Consider the following 20,689-nt stretch of genomic DNA (forward strand, 5'->3'; position numbering starts at 1 on the left):
GGAGCCTGGGCAGCCTGGGTTCAAGTCTGGCTAGCCAATGGCCCAGCACCAGCCAGATGCCAGATGCCAGGTGTATGGCACCAGCTGGTCCCACTTGTTCTCTGGGGGTGGGGAGGACCCCAGGCATGTGCGGATTGGGAGGGGGCGGGGGGGTCCTTCCCAAATTTGGTGTTGACTGGTCCAGCTTTAGAGCCACTTGCCCTTCCCAGGAGGAATGTGAGTGAGGACAAACATGAGTCAGCCAAGTACCCAGGGGCTTCAGGGAAGAGAGAGACAGGAGCCCAGGCACCGGAGGCCTCAAGGCAGGGAGGGCACAGGGAGGGGACAGGGAGAGGGCTGCAGGGGGTCCCAGGTTCAGACCCTGGAGGCAGGTCTGATCTGGGAGCAGGCAGAGCGCTGGGAGAGAGGCTGGTGGCTGTGAAGGGAGGACAGAGGCTGAAGTCACACGCAGGGACTTCCTGTTAGGCTGTGGTGTTTTGTTTTTCTAAACAGGGGAGACTTGAGCTGTTTAAAAAGCCACCAGGAGGATGTTTTTTGAGAGAGGAGATGTGAGTCCAAGGGAGGAAAGGAGATGGCAGGGTCAGGACCCGGAGAAGGTGGGGGCTGTGGGGTGGGCAGGGACCTGAGCACAAATGGGGGTGTAGGGGAGGAGGGGCAGCACCTTTAGCAGAAAGGGCAGGAGACAGGTAGAAATGGGGGCTTCACAGTCAGTGAGCCAAGGAAGATGGTGCTGAGTGACCTCTGGACCCTTCTCTCTGTCAAGTGGAAGACAGGGTCACTGTCACAGAGGAGGGAGCAGCCGGGGAGGTACAAGGTCGGGAACAGGTGAGGGGGACAGAAAGATACAGGGTTTGCACCCTCGGTAGAGGGGCAGGCGCCCCACACCCGTTCCCAGAGGCACTGGTGCAGTTGCTGGGCGAGCAGAGATGAGGGCAGGAGAGGGGGCACCAGGAGCGGAGGGGCCAGGTGAGGGGTACGGGGTACGGGGAGAGGATTGTCATTTGTCCACGTTCAGAGGATGTGACTATAAGTATCAGGTATCATCGTGACCCAGGAAAATAGTTACCAGACAAAATGTCAACAATCTCATGATGTGATCGCTCGCACAAATCCGACAGAAAAGTGTGGAGACCCCAATGCATAAACCGGCAATGTTCATGAAATATAACTGAAATACACGAACTATGATTGGCTAAACATGACAGAAAGGACCCAGCCTCACCAGGGATGGAAGACAGGCAAATTAAAGCGAGCTGTCAGATTGGCTCAGGGCCCCATAAAGATGACGCTCCCAGTGGGAGGCGGGGAGAATGATATTCTGTGGATAAGCCTAAATTAGGGTGATCTCTCTGGAAAGCAACTCGCAAGCATCAAGAACCCTTTAAACGTTCATGGTGGTTGACTTAGCTTCTACAGTTCTGGGAATTAATCTGAAGGAAAATTAGACATGCAATAAAACAAGATGTCTATCTCAGTGCTGTTTATCGGAAAAGTGGAGAGCAGTGTCACGTCCAACAACAGGGATCAGCTCCATAAATTCTGATATAGTCCTATGACGAAATATGGCACGTGCTGGCCCACGCTCACGTACGGACGAGCTTTGAAAACGTGCTGTGTGAAAGGAGCCAGGCACGCAGGACCACGTGCTGTATGACCCCACTCCGGGGAAATGTCCAGAGCAGGGACCTCGGCAGACAGGAAGCAGACAGGTGGTGGCCAAGGGCTCGGGGGTGGGGAGTAACAGCTAAGGGGGGAGGGTTCTCGAGGGTGATGGAAGCGCTAACGTGGACTGTGGAGGTGGTGGTACAGCTTTGTGACGACACCAATGGCCCCTGAATTACCCCTTAAACGGGTGAATTGTGCGGTATGTGAACCATGGTCTAATGGAAAAAAAGACCCATAATACAGAAAACAAAAACATGGGAATCTGTTAAATAGGAAATGTGTATTGAAAAAAAATCAGGATACAATATTGTACAAATGGTTTGATATCAGCTGTGACTGATTACGTGGAGGAAAAAAAAACCTGAAAGGAAACCAGCCCAAAAGTTCGGCTAACCAGGACTGCATCATCAGTGATTCTCCCCCTCGTCTGAGCTTTGCAAACTCCACAGTCAATGAGAAGAGGCTCAGCGGAGCAGGGCAGGAGCTCCACATGGAGCACTCCACCATTCCCACTGTGGGACGTGGGCAGAGGACAGGGTGGGCGCGGGAGGGGGAGTCCCGCTGGGCAGCACAGATGTGGGGACGGACGGACGTGGCCACCCCTTCCCCCCACCCAGCTGAGGTGGTGAGCGAGGCGTGGGAAGGAAGGTGACACTGAGGCCGCCCAACTCTGCCCTGCTGCTGGGATGTCAACTGCAACTGTGAGAAAAGCAACTCGACTCTCAGTGCAGAATTCCGCTAACGCCCTCTGAACCCTACTGGATGCTCCAGCTGTGGGCAGAGCAGGAGTCCTTGGAGATTTGAGGGGAAAGCCTGTCCCATCCTACCCTCTCCTGGCCAGTCTCCTAGTGCAGACCTCCAGGCTCTTTAAAATGCAAATCCAACCCAGGCTCAAGGGCCTTCCTCGGAGATGATGGGGGCCCTACAGCCTCACCCCCCAGGCCTTCTCCCTCCCCCAACCTCAGGGGCTGCTTCTGTGACCTCCGCTGGGTCAGGGCCTCCTCCCCTCAGGCCCTCCAGTCACCTGTGCCCCCCCCCCCCAGGGACCATGGATGGTGGTCCTCCTACCCCAGAGCAGAGCCAAGGAGGGAGGGGCTGCACAGCGGGTGAGGGCTGGTGGGTGGGGACCACTCCTGGTCATCCTAAGGGATTTATCTTCCGAACAAATGTAGAAAAGTGCAGAACACCTGCTGTTTTCACAGGGGACACACACACCCACGTAACTACCCCGCAGGTAGTCAGCACCCAGGAGAATCCCACCTCATACGTGCTGTTTGACCTGGCCTGCCAGGTGACCACCCTGGGCCTCCTGTAAGGACACAGTCCTGCCTCTTGGGCTCAGGCTCCCGTCTAGACGGAAAGGGCTGGACCAAAGATCTCAAGTCCTTCCCATCTCTTGGACTCCTCTAACTTGTGACGGGCACAGGGAAGGCTTCCTGGAGGAGGTGGCGCTCTGACAGAGCTGGGAGGATGGGGGAGATGAAGCTCTGGGGAGGGATTCTGCACAAATGCACACGAGCATCAGCTACTCCAAGGTCCCTTTCGATCCTCACAGTTAATGGGGGGGGAGGGCAGGGGGGCCCCAGCACCCACCTGGAGCAGGGCATAGCTCAGAGAGGGCAGTGTCTCTCCGGCCTGCAGCTGGCCCGCTTACCTCCAGCACGTGCCCCGTGATGTACTTCTCGCAGCCGTCACAGCGGATGCCGAACTTGGCGTGGTAGTCGGCTTCACAGTAGGGCAGCCCGTCCCTGCAAGGAGCCAGGCAGTCAGGACGGCGAGGTCACCTCCAAGATCTGACAAACTTTGCCAACGAGAGGGACGGCCCCGAAGGGGACATGGCCACTTCCTCCCACCCAAACCACAGGACCGCTCTCGGCAGCATTTGTTGGGCGCTTCCAAGCTTCAGGCCGGCCTCCTCCATCATCACACCGGCCCCTCCAGAGACACCATGGAGATTGTCCACTTTCATGGAGGGAGACACGGTGCACAGAGGGGGGGCCACCTGCCCAGTAGGAGGGTGAGAGGCCAGAGGCTGGGCCGAGGGAATTAAAGCCACGTTTGAGAAATAAAAGCCATTTCCACAGACAAGGCTCGTCCTTCCGGTTTGTTCTGCCCCACGTTCCACATCTGGGGTGGGAAATGGCCTGTCTACTCCTCAGCTGGCTTCCTGCTCCTTCTGGGCACCCTAGAAAAATGTGAGTCCCAAAGGGTGTGTGACAGAGGTGCCCACGTCGGGGACCAGGCGGCAGATGTGGCGGGTCCCAGCTGTGGCCGGGAACTTCCTGTTCCTGGGGACACGTGGGGTGACAGAGGGTCTGGCTGTGCGGGCAGAGGCAGGAGGGCCACGTGGTGAAGCGCCCACTCTGCAGGCATGTTTACAGCGAGCCTGCTCCGTCCAGGTGCTGGCGGTGGCCTTGGGGACTTGGTGACAAATGAGACACCATTTGAGGCGCTGCTAGCTTGGGGCCAGTCGCTTAAACGCTGAGCCCCCACTGATTGAGCTGAGAGGACAGGAGCCAGTGAGCAGGGCCACTGACAGAAAAGAACACCAGCCCGAGGTTGGTACAGCGTCTGCCCTGTGCCAGGAGCTCATTTAAAAGCGACTGCCATTGTCATCGGAAGGTCAACCTCCTCCAGGTCCCAGGGATGCCTGCAGGAGGGGAAGGGCCTGCTGTGGGGTGACAAGTCCTTGGGGTGAGGCCCTTACTCCACAGGAGAGGAAGCTATAAATCGGGCCCTTAGAACCTCAGGGCCCCTGCTATTCCCCACAAAGGGGTGTACATGCAGCAGACCCAGGCGGTTCAAAGATAATGTCTCCATGGCAACACCAACGCGCCCTCCTTGTCAATTCTGGGACAGTCTGGAGGCTGCTAAGTAACGTAGCACAGTGTGGGCGAGCTGCCTGCCACTCACGTGAGCGGGGCGGCAGCAGCCTGGGAGCTGGGCGTTTATTCTGTTCGGAGCATCTGTCCACCAGGCTGCGATGTCCGAGGCACTCACCCCTCTCCTTTGCTATGACAGAGGCAGCGCCTCCTGGACCGAGCGGCCAGAGACGCACCCCGCCTGACCCAGCCTGGACACAGGCTCATCTGGATGGGGGACTTCTATGGAACACCTTTTATTCGGACAGAATTGTAGAGTCACATGCAAGAAACAACAGCCTTCCTGCAGAATTACAGTACAAGGGCACCCGGATAGCGAGGTGGATCATCCAGGGACCTGACTCATCTTCCCCCAGCCTGACAGGCATTCGCGTGCACATGCACATGTGCGTGTGCTCATGTGCGTGTGTCTTTCATTCTGTTCAGTCTTACCAGAGGACTTTTTCTAACCCGTCAGTTCTGGTGATGGTCCTGTTCCCTCAGAGCACCAAGAACTAGGACAGGGTTGGAGAAAAGTTGCCCAACGTGTCCCTAAGTCGAGGAAGGAGCCTGTTGCACCTTAACTCTTCCCTCCCCTGCGCTGTCTGGGGCTTGCCTGTCTCAGTTCCCTGCACTGCAGGATCAAAATGCATGCCCTCTGCAGACCGGCTACCCCCTCCCCACCCAAACGGGCCGTCACAGCACCCTGACCGCATGCTGGGGGCACTGCGTCAGCCAGTGGGAGCTGCCCGACGGCCCACACTGCAGAAGCCTGAGCGTGGGGCTGAGTTGTCCCATCCTTGACAACTGAGACTGGCCAGCCCTTCTTTCCCTCGCTCTGTTGCTGGCATCAGCTGACTTCCACTTTGCATTTTGCAGGAGACCCAGGTGCCACCAAGGGGGCAAATTCCATGGGGAGGGTGACCCCCGGGGTGCACGTGGGGAAGTGTCTTACAAAGTCAAAGATGGGAGTGCTAACAGCTGTTTCAATCCACTGAACGAAATGGGGTCTCTCTATAAACCATATTAGGGGAGCAGGCTGGTGGGAGAGGGCGCCTGGCTGGGGGACAAGCATGCCAGGTCCCACAGGCTCCTTGCCCACCAGCGGGATGAGAAAGGCAGACGGCTGCCGCGCACACAGGACACAGGAGGGGTGCCCCCAGTTGCGCCCTCCCCCCACTCACTTGCTGATGTATTCCGCGTTCAGCTGTTTCCCGCAGGTCTTGCACTTAAAACAGCCCAAATGCCAGTGTTTGTCCAAAGCCACCAGGGACTGGCCGTTTTTGATTTCTGTGCCGCAGCCCCCACAACCTGGAAGAAAGATGAGAACACAGACATCAACTGCGGGCCAAGAGCAGACGGGGTCTGGGCCGCTGGGTGTGCAGACGCGACTAAAGCAGTCAGAGTGGGCCCAGGGCAGCCACAGGGCACCATCCAGCTGCATGCGTCTGCAGGACCGTTACACAACGGCCGCTGCGAACGTGTAGGAGACGAACCGGGAGGTTCATTCCTGCAGGTGCTGAGCACTGACTGCATGCAGCCTAGGCTGGGAGCTGGGGAGACGCACGCCCCCGCTTCCAAGAGGTGAGTCTAGGTCTGAGCAGCGGCTGTGTCCTGGGGGCTCCCAAACTGTCCGCGCTCTGGCTGTCCTAAACTGTCACACTGTTCACATCCACACACACCCTGGACACCTGAAGAACAGACTCAAACTCCGAGGGCAAAGGGGCTTTGCTCCATCTCAGGACTCTCGAGCCCCACACAGGCTGGCGGCTCGAGAAACGTTTGAGGATGAATGCATGCCTGCGTGAGTGAATGCATGAACGGGAACCAAGGTGCGCAGGGAGAGGGAGCTCAACACGGAAGAGGAAACTGATTGTGGGCAACGGGCTGGCTCTGGACATCAGAAGGATCCCCTCTGTCCCAGGACACGGCCTCGGCACTGGGCCAGCACGGGAGTGCCCACGCAGGGTGGGCTCTGAAAACTCCACTTCGGCAGCGGGATCCTGGAGCAGGGCTCCCCTGCCCAGGCCCTGTGCCCATCTCTGGCCCCAGAAGAGCCGCTTAAGCTGGGAAAGGCCAGTGTCTGTCTGCTCCTGCCCCACATCCACAGGCCAGGGACACCCCAGCTGGCATTTGCTCTTTTACAGGAACCAGCTCCTGCTTCTTCAGGCAACAAGCCTGTCCTGAGCACCCACTGCATACGTGCCATGTCCTGGACCTTGGCAGGTGCAGCCCTTGACCACACACAGGAGCCCAGAGTCTAGTGCCCCTCTAATGGCTCTCCCAGAGGGCTTCTGGAACTAACTGTGAGGAAGGAGAGGACCAGAAGCAGGCCAGGAGGGCTTCCTGGAGGAGGTGCTGGTCCAAGGCAGGATGCGAGTTGGACATAAAAGCAGGAGTGGCACACGGGCTGGAGGGCACAGTCTGCACAAAGGCTCGGGAGCACGAGCGCCTCAGGGACCTCTGTCCTGGCTCCCTGTGTTATGCTTGTCCACAGTGATTCATTAGACTGCTTCCGCTTTGGGTCTGAGTGTTGTCAGTCCTGCTCCCCTACACAGCTCAGAGCCTACTTACTCCAGAGGCCCTGGGACAGGTGTGAGCTGCTGCCCGCTGCCGTGGGCACGGAGCACTTCTGGCACATGCACTCCTTCCCGTTGAAGGTCACTCGGTCCCCGGGTGGAAAAGGCAGCCTGAAACAAGAGAACGCATTATAAGCCAGGACTGCCTGCTGCCCACCCAGGTCCCCCATCCCCTCCCCCTGGGATCTCACGGACACAGGCCTCTCCATCCAGGCACAGCCGTGTCCCTGCTGTGACCTCAGGCTGCTCATTGACATCTGAGCCTCAGTTTCTTCATCCGTGCCAGCAGGCAGAATGACAGGGCCATGGCGGGGAGCAGTGAGGCCTGCCCAGTGCCTGGTACACGGCCCTCAACCAGGCAGTCTTAGCCACTGGCCTCCTCCCCGCGACCCTGACTCCTCTGACACCCCCGCCCCCCAGGATGTTTTTTATATCAGTTCAATAGTAGCAGTACCAGGTACCGTTTATTAAGCACGTGCTGGGTGCTGGATGTCAGGCACAAGACAGATATCTTACAAGCAGACCTCACTGCATAACTTTAGAACATCTGTCCACGTTGGCATTCGCTTCATTTTTTTCTCTATAGGTGGGAATACTGAAGTTCAGAGAAGATAGTAACTTTTCCAAGGACACACAGCCGATGCACGTCAGACCCAGAATCAAACCAAGACCTGTCTGGCTCCAGAGCTCCACAACCACCGACTTGGGCCTGAGACAGCAATGTGGCAAAACATGTCCTGTAGACACCAAGGCACTGTACATTGGATCCGTCTTTATTTAAAAGTTGGGCATTTTGTTTATAGCGGATATTTTTGCATTAACTCCAATTTTTTAAATATCATATTAAAATAGCCTTCACTTGGATTCCTGAGTTTTCTGGCATCCCTTTAAATTCTACGTACGAATCGAGCACCTCATGCTGTGCACCCTGGTCCCAGCCCTGGTGACAGGTGGGTCACAGCTGGCAGGGGGGCAGCAGAGAGCCAGCCCACCCCCTGCAGCCCAAGGACTTCTCCTTTGGTGACAGAGATGGATAAAGTGGCTGCGTCTGGTGCGCTAGGGCCAGGCCACCTGGACAGGGGCTGGAAGCACTGCCTGGGGGTCGTGCCCACGTCCATTCCTGCCACCTGGGCTCCCGGCAGCCACCGGGCCGCTTCCCCCACAGCTCGGCCTGTGCATTGTGGGCAGAACCAAGACAAGCCCCTTCCCCTGGCTTCAGCCTCTGCTGTCTCCCCTCCGCCGTCCTCAGGACCGGACAATATTTGGCACATGACAGGCACTCAATAGGGAATTGCTGAATGAATGAATGAATGAATGAATGAAAGTATGAAGAAGTGAATGACTGAAGGTCCCCGGGAGGTCTCACTCAGCCCGCCCTGTTCTGTCCGAGCCACCAGCTCTGGTCCAGCCCTGACCCTGCAGCCAGATGAGCTTTCCTACACATATGTCTGCCATGCCTTCCCCCATAAAGCCCTGCCATAGCTCCCCACTTTTTCAGGGCCCTAGGTTCATTCAGCAGGTAGGTCCTTGAGCTCCCATCTGACCAGTATCTGCTCTTGGAGACTGAGGACAAACACAGGCTGAGCTGACCCTCCTCCCCAGACGTGCGAGACGGTCCTGCAGCCTTCGCAGCTGTCTGATGCCCTGTGTTGTGCCACTGCTCAGTGCTGTGCTTTGCCTCCCTCCATCTTACTGCCTGGCAGCTGGCTTGGTAATGAGGGATCTTGGGACACAGTGGGTGGGAGTCCCTCACCATCCCTGAATGTGCTCTGAGTGAATCTCTAGTTGTGTAACTCAGAGCAGGTTATGTAACCTCTTGAGTTTCTGTTTCTCGCTTGTAAAATGGGCTTATAACACCTGTGTCGTGGAGTCGTTATTCACCCAACCAACCACCTACCCACCTACCTACCCACCCATCCATCCATCCACCCATCGGACACACTATCTTGGACCCAGGAGGGGCTGAATAAATGGCAGCTATTATTTATTAATTCAACAGCATTGACAAGTGTACACACTCATGTCACCCACACAACAGTAATGACATGCGACATTTTGTGCCCTGCAAAAGATCCCCTGTGATCGTCTACAATCACCCACCGCCACCCCTGCCCCGGCAACCAGGATCAGCATTCCGTCACCATGGAGCAGACCCGGTGTTCTGGGACTTCACATAAATGGAATCACGCAGCACGCCGTCTCGGATGTCTTGTTCAGCATCGCGTTTCTGAGCGTCACTCACGTCGCTGCGTACACCGATAGTCTGCTCATTTTTCTGGCCCAGCACTGCTCCTTTGCATGGGGGAGCCACACAGGCTCCACTCGCGGTCGGTCGAAGGGCATTTGGAGTCTTTCCACTTTGGGGCAGTTACAAGTCAAATTGCTACAAGCAACTGCCGACAAGTCTTTCTGGGGACATGTGCATTCCTTTCTCTCGGTGAGCACCACAGAGTGGACATACTGGGCCATATGCTTATGGCAAACTGGTTTCCACAGAGACTGTACCACTTGTGTTCCCACCGGCAGCATAGAAGAGTTCCTTTCGCTTCACCTCCTCACCAACGTGTGACATTATCCATCCTTCCAGTTTGTCATTCTAGTGGATGTATAACAGCATTCCATCACAGCGTTCAGTTATGTTCCCTGACGATTAATTGTTGAGCACTGTTTTGTGTGTTCGCTGTCATCCATACATATTCTTTTGTGCAGTGTCTGCTAAACGCTGTCGCTCATTTTTAATGGGGCTTAACATTTTTAATTTTTAATGGGGGACCCTTATAACTGACTTGCAGACGTTCGTTATACATTTTGGGTACCACTCCATCGTCAGACACATATTATCTATCAATTGATGGCTTGCTCCTACTTTTTCTGGATGTCTTTTGACATCATTTTCCTTCAGCTTGCAAAATTTCCTTTAACTTTATTGTCGTGCAGGTCTGTTGGCAACAAATTCTCTTAGCTTTGTGTGTCTACAAAAATCTTCATTTTTGTGTGTGACAGCTTTACTGTCATTGTTTTATTCACAGGCTCTATAACATTCACGAACCATTCAATGTCTATAATTCAATGGTTTTTAGTGTATTCAGAGTTGTGTAAATAACCCCACAATCAATCTGAGGACATTTTTCATCACCCCAAAAAGGAACGCCATACGCTTCAGCAGTTTTGCCTTCATTTTTGAAAGTTTTTTTTTTGGCTTGGTATAGACTTGTTTGATTGATTCTTTTCCCTCCAGTCCTTTTAAGATGCTGTTCTACTGTCTTCTGGTGCGCATAGTTTCAGATGAGAAGTCTACAGTCATTCTTTTGTTCCACTGTACATATGTTTTATTTTTTTAATTTTTTTATTTGTTTATTTTTTTTCTCCTACTGCTTTTAAGATTTTCTTTTTACTATTGTTTTTCAGAAATTTTATTATGATGGACTTGGTAGGTTTTTGGTATGTTTATTCTGCTTGGGATTCACTGAAATTCTTGGATCCATGAGTTTACAGTTTTCATCAAATTTGGATATTTTCCAGCCATTATTTATTCAAATTTTTTGAGTCTTCTCCCATTCCCTTGGTCTCCCTGTCCCAACCTAGAGAGGCAGACAGATAGCTCTATATTCACAGATCACTGAGTCTCTCTGTATTTTTCAGTCTTTTATCCTCCCTTTGTTTTAGTTTGAATAGTTTCTATAGTTATGTCTTCAAGTTCACCAATCTTTTCTTCTACAAAATGTAATCTACAGCTAATTCCTTTCAGGGAATTTTTTATTTCAGAAATTATAATTTTCATTTCTAGAAACTCCATTTAGTTTCTTTTCACGTCTTCCATGATACTCCTTTAAATACTTAAGCATAAGTATAATAGCTCTTTTAAAGTCACTGACTGCTAGTTTCACCACTGCTCTCGTTTTCTGGGTCTACTGTTATGAATTTTTCTTCTGGATTTGTGTCACATTTTCCAGTTTCTTTTTATGAATACCAGTATTTGACTGAATGTTGAGCACTGTCAACTTTATGTTGTTGAGAGCTGGACTTTTTTCTTCTCATAAAAGTATTGGACTTTGCTTTGGCAGGCTGTTAGCTTGTTTACAGATCAGCCTGATCTTTTTGAGACTTTTTTCTTGTACTTCATTAGCGTTGATGTGTAGTTGTAGTCTTTGCCCAGGGCTTAATCCCAACAGTAAGGCGTGGCCCTTTTTGTGTCCCTACTGCATTCCTGGGCTGTTCAGCAAGCATTCTCCACCAGGCCAGAACTCCAATGTCTCCCAGCCCTGGCGGCTGCTTAGCTTACAGCAACCCGGTCATTCGTGGTCCCACTTTGTAAAATGTCCTCTGTCTACCTGGCTCTGTATTAGTCAGAGTGAAAGGCACCTGTGTGCAGCTCTCTCCCCTCTGTATGCTTCTCGGTCTCAGACCACCATCTCTAACACAGCGAGCATGCCATCTCTAATGGTTCCCTCCTTGTACTATGGGAAACTGCCTCCAGGTAGCAAGAAGGGGAAGTCATGGGGTTCACTTCATTTATCTTCCTACCCTCAGTCCCGAGCCGCCTGTGCCCCAACCTATGAAAACAGTTGTTTTGTATATTTTGTCCAGTTTTCTAGTTGTTTACAGTGGATGGGTAAATCTAGTCCCAGCGTGACAGAGCTGTCTGCTATTATTTTTAAAATAGTGGATTATCCAGAGGTGATCTTTCAAACCCACTATGATTAAGTCAACCCTTGTCTCTGAGCTACGTGCTCAGAAATCAAACCCTCAGATAGTGCTTGGGGGAGCTCTAACCCACGCGCTGCCATAACACAGCAATGTTCCTTGGCATCGCTCCTCCCTCCCTCTGTGTCATCCTGACAAAGCTTCCATCTCTGTCCAGTGCACGGGCCACAACGACAGACAACAGCTTTGGGGACAATACTGAAAAAATCCCCTTTACACTGGGTGTGGTGACAGAGAGAGAGCAGAGCAGGAAGTAAACTCTGGGGTTTTATTCTTTGTTTTCCAGAAACGGGACATTCCTCCTGGAAGAACTGTGTCTGGGGCTGTGGAGCGGGGGGAGGACACCCAGGTGGGGAGGCTGCCTGCTGGCCTCCCTGCTAAGCCCCCGAGGTGCAGGCAGAGAGGGGTGCCAATCCCCTCCAGTCAGTCAGTGCCCACCTGCTCTGTGCCAGGCACCCGGGACACAAAGAATCAGGCCAGCCCCTGCCCGGCCTGCATGACGCTCCCATCAAGCAGCTCCAGAGACATGTTGCTAGAGAAGTGTGTGGGGCCCGGGAGCGTGGGCACAGGGTGCAATGGGGGCCACGGATGGAGGGAAGGAGGGAGCAGCTCCCGCAAGTGGGGGAGACTCTGGGGTGGTACCTCCTGTTGCACTGCAGTGTCCCTAGGTGCTGAGTCCTGTAGGGTGTCTGCTAATGCATAACCCCAGGTCACCCGTGCCAGCCCAGCGCCTGGCCACGTGTTGGCGCTTAGAAAAGCCTGGCCAATGCATGCATGAATGAATGAACGAACGAATGAACGAACGGAACAGACGGTGAAGCTCCTCAGAAGGCAGTGTGGAGGAGTGACAGGAGACGGGAGGCAGGGACCCCAGGCAGGCAAGTTTCGAGGCCTGAGCGTGGGCAGCCGCTGGGTGGATTCTGAAAAGGGAGGGACCTTGGAACACACCCAGGCTTGGGGCTAATGCGCCTGGTGGATTGGTGGATCTGTGCCACCCACGGATCAGCGACTCGGGGAGTGAGGCAGAGTGTGCAGGTGGGACGTGCCCGGACAGCTGAAGAGTGGCAGTGGGTGGGCATGGAGGCGCTGAAGTGTGGGCACCTCAGGCGCCAAAGTGAGAGATGAAACGTGTGCAGGATGCAGACATGTCCCCGGGAGGGGACAGGGAGGGTGCACCTTCCCAGAAGCCAAAGGAGGCCACGTGCCAGCACCTCACAGCCCGCTGGCCACTTTGCCCCCAGGGAAGAGGGCTCAGTCCTGTGCTGTGAGCAAGAGTCTGGCGCTGGAGGAGGGGGAACCCTCAGTGTGGTGTGCGGCTGCCCAGGGTCCCCGGGGATCCCTTGGCTGGGCCCCACCTTCCCTCTCCTGCTGTGACCCAGTGGGAGGAAGAGAGGGAGGGAGGGAGAAAGGGGCAGAGAGGGGGAGGGCTCCCCCCACGCAGGGAGCCTGGCAGCCCACTCACCGGCACACAGCACACACGAAGCAGTCAGGGTGGTAGGTCTTGCCAAGCGCAGACACCACCTCGCCCTCGATGAACTGGTCACAGCTGAAGCAGCGGGTCCCATACAGCCTCTGGTAGTCACGCGTGCAGATGTACTCGCCCTGGCGCACGAAGAAGCCACCCTCGGCCAGGTCGCAGCCGCACACTGCGCGACAGCGTGTGAGGCCACTGTTAGCAGGTGGGACCATTGCCCCGGACCCCACAGGGCCCAGGTGGACCCACCACACACAGCCCCCCACCTCCCCACACAGGCTCACAGTGGTTCACTGAAAACCCTGGGGGGGCAGGTCCAGGCACAGACTCCAGCTCCGGCCCCTCAGCCTGGAGTTGAGTGGACTTCCTTGTGGAAGTTTCCCCAAGGGGCACTGACCCGGGAGGAGAACCAGGCTGTGCTCAGGTGCCACCGGCCTCCCTCCCTCCCGCCCTCCCTCACCCCTCTCTCCCTCCCCCTCCCCCTTCCCTCCCTGCCCCCTCCCATCTCCCCCCTCCCTCCCCGTCTCCCCCTCCCACCCTTCCCCTCCCTCTTCCCCCATCCCCCTCTCCTCCTCCCTCCCTCCAGACCTCCCTCTCCCCTCCCTCCCCCCTCCCTCCCCCTCCCTCCCCCCTCCCCTGTCCCCCCTCCTCTCTCCCCCCTCCCTTCCTGCCCCCTCCCTCCCTACCGGACCCCACCAGGGTGCAGCGTGCTTGGCTCTGAAGCCTTCTGCTACTCCAGGCGGGCTGTCCCAGCACAGAACAGATCAGAAAGGCACCTACTATGCTCTCGGCTCTGTTCCGCATGGGAAGGGCCCGTGTGGCAGAGGACAGATGAATCCCTGCGGTCAGCGCCCAGACCACGGCAAGGCCCCCTCCCCCCTCCCTCACTCCTCCTACAGCGTTGACAAGGCCAGACCCCTGCAGGAGGGAGTGAGGCCAGGGACACTTGGCGCCTAACACACACCTCCTGCCCCAGAAAGCTGCACTGTAGCACTGCATGCAGGGTCTGGGGGACTTGACCAGGTGGGGAACGGGGCACTTGCCCTTGGCAGTTGGCCAGTCAGTGAGCAGGACACCTGAGCATCCACCCCCTCACTCCCCCTCCGCCCCAGGGACACATGGGAGCCAGGCATGGTTTCAGAGGGAGCACCCCTGCTGGAGTCCCAGAGGACACCTTGCGTCCGGTCAGTCTGGGGTCCTCGTGGGTCATAGCCCCCAAGCCAGAGTCTTGAAAAATCATGTAGCCTTCATACGTTTTTGAATCGACACCTAACGGTTTTTATCAAAACATTAACTGATAGCAAGGCATGTTGTTTCTGGCAAATTGTAAGCACTGGCATCTTGAAATCTCAGCACATCCAGAGGAGTGTAGATGCCAAAGTGGGACCCCCGAGATCTACTTACAAAACCCACCGCCGGGCTCTTATTGAACTTTCACCTCATCCCGTTTTGGCCTGGAAAGCCTGTTTCCAACCTTTCCCCCGCCCCGCAGAACTGGAAGCGCATGTTGTGAGTTTCAAACACTGAAAGTGTGTGTCGTGTTCTCTGCAACCAAAATTCCAAAGTCCACAGGGAAACTGATTGACTAGGAATTTCTGTAGTCACAAGGCTCTAAATACTTCATGCATTATCCTGGATTGAGTTGTTATTATTACAACTCTTAGTACAAAGCTATCACACAGCACGTGCTGTATGTTTTGATAAGTTACTATTAAAGTCATAAAGTAAAACTTGTCGGCACGGCACGCAGCTCGCGCTGACTGGGGGCTGGTGTCTGGGAAGTCACTGGTGTCTGGTGACGGAAGCCCGACTTTCGACCTGCGTCTTGCTTGGTGCCCTGGGAGTTTGGGGGAGAGGGGCCTCCTGGCCTCCTCCCCCACCACTGGCACCTTCCCAGGAAGGTCACACAGGAAGAGTATCTGGGGAAGTTTGGGGTCTGGAGTCTCGGGGTCCCCCAGGCCGATCTGCTCCACCTGGCCTGCGTAGCAGGGCCCCTCAGCTACGCACCCGTCAGGACGCACCCCCCTCCCAGCCGTGACCGGGGGGCTCTGGCAGCCCTGCCAGGTGGGCCCCCCTCAGTGCAGCCCCCTCCCCCACAGGGTGAGGCCACGACCTCTCGGGGTGCCCCTGTCCCCTCACCCGGGCCTCAGGGCTGTGTGTGCCCTGTTCTGTTACAGCCCCCAGAGCGGTGGGAAACCCTTCATTCCTCTTCTCCAGGGGGAGGGGAGGCCTTTGGATAAGGTGAGACGTAAGCTGAGAGCCCCTGCCACGTTCCTGACCTCTCTGGTCTCCTCGTTCCCACCTGGAGCACAGGGCCCGCTTCAAAGGTGAAAACGCAGCACAGGGGACCTAGCATGAAGCAAGCCCCGAGTCATATGGAGGCCCCTGTCCAGGCCGTGGCTGAGCTGATGTCACTCGCCCGAGAGGCCAGAGGCCACCCATTCTGAATCCTCACACCCACCTGAGAGTGAAAACCCTTTGTTCAAACTTGCATCACGGCGCAGGCCAGGCAGCCGTACCCCACTGGGAAGAACAGACTATCTGGGGCCTTATGAAGAGAATTCCTGTCTTTTTCTGCCAACGCCGCCCAAACAATTCAGCTCTTGAGTAACAGAGCTGCTCACTGGACATCCTGACCCTGGCATCTGGCTAATCTTCTGTTCCTCAGAAGGATACGAAGGCATGGACTGTTCCTTGAAGGATGAAAATGTAAAGATGGGCCGTGCGCCCCCTTAAAATGATGTAAGTCTCCATCACGGAGCTGCTAGGAGAGGGAGTAAAACAGCTTTCCAGTCACACAAGCCGGGTCCGGCTGGTGCCACCTCTCCTGGTTACCTCTGCTGCTGGTCGGACTGTGGCCGCCCAAACACGCTGAGGTCCGGGCCAGACGGACGAACCCAGACCTCTGCTGCTAAAAATAGAGTCCAAAGTCAAGGACAATTTTAAAACGCCTAATCAAGACAATATGTTATTACATTCTATGTCACCCATCGGATTAGCCAAGACTAATACGAGTGTGAAGCAGCCGTAGGTGACCCTGAGTGTCGGTCCCTGGCATTCACTGTGGTCACTTATGAGAAATGGTCCAGAGGGGCGGGCAGTAGTGGGAAAACACGTTCTGGAACACCATTTGGCACTGACTCTGAAGGCTGTTCAAACCGCTCCCAGCCTTTGACCCAGCAGTTGCTCTCCGGGGACTCTTTGCAGAGGAAATGAGCAGGAAGACCCAGACATTGAGCTGTCGGCGTTGGCTACAAGCAGTACAGTGCCAGGTAAACTGGCCATTGGAAACAGGCAGTGTAGGTGAGTCCTCAGTCCTGCTTTTCCCAGCTGTGTGACCTTGGAAAGTCTCCGAACCTCTCTGAACCTCAGAGTCCTCATCTGTAAAATGGGTTAACCATCCCCATCTTGCCTGCTTGTCATAAGAAATCAGAGATGAGGTGCAGGAAACCCATTAGGCAGGTGCGCCGGGCTGGAACCCATGTGAACGTCCGACAGCAGAGGGACGGCCAGATTCACGATGGGCCTTGCATTTGGAGGAATGTGGGCAGATGTGGAAATAGATTTGAAGAGCTTATCTGATGGGGAAAGGGTTCCACAGTCCTTTAAGTGAATAATTCAGGGTACAGACGGATGGACACAGCATGAGTTCAAATTTAAAAAGACTGGCGCACAGATGAGCTTGGAGGGCTGAAACCCAGAAAACCACCGGGTGGTCAGGTGACACATTCTCCCGCTCGCCCCCTGCTTCTCTGCATTGGTGCGTCAGGGAGGGGACGGCAACTAGCATTACGACACAGCAAAGCCGAGGACTAGGGGTTTGTGCGCCCTGCCTGGGAGCGAGCAGCCCAGGACTCGCCTGACCTCTGCCTCAGGCTCTCCATCTGGAATAACAGGCCGTGTCATCAGAGAGTCCTTCCTGCCGTGAGTTTCCACAACTCTGCCATGTGATCCCTGGTTCCTGTCGCACCCTGCGTGGGTCCGGCTGTGCAGGACATGTGCTCTGGGCCTGAGGAGGAGGTACATCTGGCTGGAGCTTTCCTTTGGTCTGGAAGCCCTTGGTGGGTCTCCCGTAAACGCCCCGGGAATGCCCCGAAAGGTGAGTATGCAGGAATTTTGTACCCTTCCCTTGTCGCACCTCTCTAGCTGCCCAGAGCAGTCTCCAACGGGGGGCTGGGGGGTCCGCAAGGACACCCCCATCTGCCACTACCAAGTTACAGGAAGGGCTGGTGGGCTCTCCTCCCTGGACATGCAGCCACCCCTCCCTCCTGTTTCCTCAGCTCTTCCCATAATCCCGGACGTGCTCCAACCCACTGCTGCACTCTTTCCTCCCCTCCTCAAGTCTTCACTCAAAGGTCACGCCTCCGGGAAGCCTTCCCTGACTACCCAATTTAAAACAGTACCCCCCAGCCCACCTTCATCTTGTCCCTCTTCTTCCCTTCCCTAGCACCCCACTTTCTAGCACATAATAACATATGCTTATTTATTCTGGCTAGTGTCTGTCACCTGTCACCCTACGACACGATCTCCACAGGACAAGAAGGTCTGTTCTGTTCGTGGAAGCATCTCAAGCACCCAGCACACCCTGCTCATAGTAGGTGCCCAAGAAATAATCATTGACTGGAAAGCGAGGTTAAGAAACATGTCTAATACCCACCGAGCCGAGGGTGGCAAAGGTGGGATGTGAACCCACACCTCACGGCATCAAAGCCTGAGCTTGCGGCAGCTGCAAGGGAAGGATGATTACGTCATGCTTTCATGGCGTCCCCAGGTAAACCGAGGCACATCGAACCAGTGCCGTGGTGGCAGGAACCCAACACCCTGGGCCTCTCGGATCAGAATTTGACAGTGGCACAGTGGTCTTCTGACCCCGCTTTGGTTCAACTGGAGACATACCCACCAGGCAGGGACGAGACTGATGTCAGTCAGTCGCCTCCCTCCCGTTCATTTTGCCGGTGGGGGGATGTGTGACCCAGTTCTGGTCAATGAACCACTGGAAGTCCGTGGGGGACCTCAGGGACAGGGTTCTCCTCCCTGATCACAGGGCGCATGGTGCGAGGGGAGGGTCCCCAACGCCCTCCCCAGGGTTGAGTGCCACCTGTGAGGCTGTGATGCCTGGCACTACAGCAGCCACCGTGGCATCACGGGGACAGGCAGCGCTGACATGCACAGGATGAGGGTGGAGCGGGAACAGCGGGGTGGGGAAGTGGAGGAAGAAAGTGGGTCTTTGATGACCTTGCTGAGTCATTAAACTAACCAGCCCTGGGTGTGAGGGGCTCCCTCCAGGCTGCTTTGAGGTGTTAAGTATCCGTGCTGCTTAGGACACTATGAGTTGGGTGTTCTTTTTATTCACCCAAAGGCACCCTCGGTGATTCATAGGCTTTGCATTTTTATGAGAGCCTGGATAAAAGACCAATCCAAGCAACACTGTAATTCTCATGCTTAAACAAACACAGCTTTTTAAAGTCTTTCAGGAAATCTCAGCTGCTCTGCTGCCATTCTTCAGCAGGTGAAGGGGACACACACCTCAGAGGACAGAGTGACCTGCCCCAGTGACACACTGGGGAGGGGGTGCACGGTGTGTAGGCCCAGTTCCCACCTCCTACCAAACCCCGAGGGTCAATTCAGGTGATGGGCTGGGTTCTAGGGGTCTAATCCTTGTATTGCGATCCTAGGTCTGCGCTTAGAGGATCCTTTTAAATACAGTGGGCACTTCCCCTCTGTGTTTTAAAGTGAGCTGTAAAAGAGCAACCTAATGGATTTTGCTTTTCAGTAATGTAGCAAATGCTTCTTCCGGAGAGTGGAGATAATTAAACCAGACCAATTCCACGATGGACTGGGAAGCTCTGATGAAACGCAAGACAAGCTTCAGGCAGGACAGGGACACCGACCAGGGTGGTGGTCACCTTTTCCAAGGAAAGATCTCCCTGGCACAGACGCGTCCCCTGAATTCTGGAGCCGAAGGCGGCGAGTGCAGCGTCATGGGCACAGGCAGCTAGACTGAGCTCCTGTCCTCGGAAATGCTGACGGCGAGCCATGCCCCCAGTACCACCGGGGGCAGCTCCATTCTTCCCCAGAAAGCGACGCTTCCCAGGCTGTGCCACAGACATGCCCCTCACCTCGTCTCTCCAAACAGTCCCCCAGCCACCATCCTGGGGTTGCCCTGGGGGGGACCCCATTGCTAGGACTCTGGCAGCCTTTGTCCGGCTGGGGTAACAGGGCACCTGGGCGGACAGGTGAATTCACTGGGGGCTGAGCCAGGCTGTGGATATGCATGGGAACCCTGGAATGCAGGTGATTCGGGGGGCATCAAGTCATTCTCAGTGACGTCCCTGACAGCCACCCACGCCCACAGATGGAGCCACAGCACCTCTGTGGGGTTGGACCCCAGGGTATGCCCACCCCTGCCAGGAATGACGTAGCCCCCATGGGTCCAGGGGCAGGCAGGCTGGTGGTGCTCATCCATCTCCCTAAGTCATGGCCCCTGCCCACCCCTCCCCCATGTCTCCCCTTTGCACTCTGACCCCCTGCAGGGCCAGGAGGCTTCAGGGCCTCTCTGGATCCTCCCTGAAAAGCAGGAGAGTTGTGGCCAATGGTTCTCAAGTTTTCTTTTCAAACCACAGGCCTCTCACACAGTCTTCACACAGAGCCCGTGACAATGACGTGGCTGCAGGCAGAGGTCCTCTGGGGGCGGGCGCTTCCCTGCTACCTCACTCTGCCCCCAGAGGCGGCCCCACAGAACCCCCAGGATGAAGCCCCTTGTGTGGGGGCCACGGGCCGGCCTGGAACCAAGGCCTGACAGGCTCCTACATCTCCCGGCCTCCGCTGCCCTCTCTCACGGGGACAGTCACACGTCCCTTGTGGGGCTGCTGACACAGGGACGAGTCTGGGCCCCCAGCCTCATCTCCCTGCTGCTCGGCTGCACTCAGCAAACCACTGACCCTCCCCACAGGTCCAGGCTGCCCACCCTCCACACCGCACACACTGTCTCTGCCACCTGGACCCGCCTGGCTCTCCTCTGACCGGTGGATTTCTCCTCTCTCCAAGTTAGACCCAAACACCACCTCCTCTGTGATGCCCTCTCTGGAAGCTTCCGGAACCTTCCTGTGCCCCACTCCCAGCACATGGTTTCATTACTAAAAGTGAACTTTCCAAGTTGTGTTGCACGCCTACCTCAGCTGATACACTGATTCCCTCACCAGCGTCACCAGTCAAAGTTAAGCTGGCGCCTTCTTATGCTTTAGCGCTTTCAAGAGCCTCCGCTAGGCCTGGCGCACAGTAGGGCCTCCTGGGATCCTCTGTGCAGCGAGTGAATGCAGCCTGCGCTGACTGAATAGGGCCGCGTAACGTCCACAAAAATCACGTCACTCCATTACCTGTAGGTGTATGCGGCACATTTCCCAGTT

General features: G+C 55.6%; 1 protein-coding gene and 1 long non-coding RNA gene across 25 annotated transcripts in view; one reads left to right on the forward strand and one right to left on the reverse strand.

Moving 5' to 3' along the window:
* Positions 1-20,689, reverse strand: part of ABLIM2 (actin binding LIM protein family member 2) — a 124,765-nt gene that overhangs the window by 65,953 nt on the left and 38,123 nt on the right. For all 24 annotated transcript variants that reach the window (XR_004422973.1, XM_033105460.1, XM_033105479.1 and 21 more), the window contains exons 3-6: positions 13,272-13,455; positions 7,101-7,216; positions 5,711-5,837; positions 3,320-3,413 (exon numbers count right to left, since the gene is read on the reverse strand). Coding sequence is in view for 23 of the 24 variants with exons in the window: in XM_033105460.1 (XP_032961351.1) it covers positions 3,320-3,413; positions 5,711-5,837; positions 7,101-7,216; positions 13,272-13,455 (521 nt within the window). In the remaining variant the exon portion in view is untranslated. The remainder of the gene's footprint in view (positions 1-3,319; positions 3,414-5,710; positions 5,838-7,100; positions 7,217-13,271; positions 13,456-20,689) is intronic.
* Positions 16,449-20,345, forward strand: LOC117021989 (uncharacterized). Its single transcript, XR_004422974.1, has 3 exons — positions 16,449-16,586; positions 17,180-17,382; positions 20,236-20,345. It is a non-coding gene; the product is annotated as an uncharacterized LOC117021989 (long non-coding RNA).

This window comes from Rhinolophus ferrumequinum, chromosome 5 (genome assembly GCF_004115265.2).
Source record: "Rhinolophus ferrumequinum isolate MPI-CBG mRhiFer1 chromosome 5, mRhiFer1_v1.p, whole genome shotgun sequence".
NCBI lineage: Eukaryota > Metazoa > Chordata > Mammalia > Chiroptera > Rhinolophidae > Rhinolophus > Rhinolophus ferrumequinum.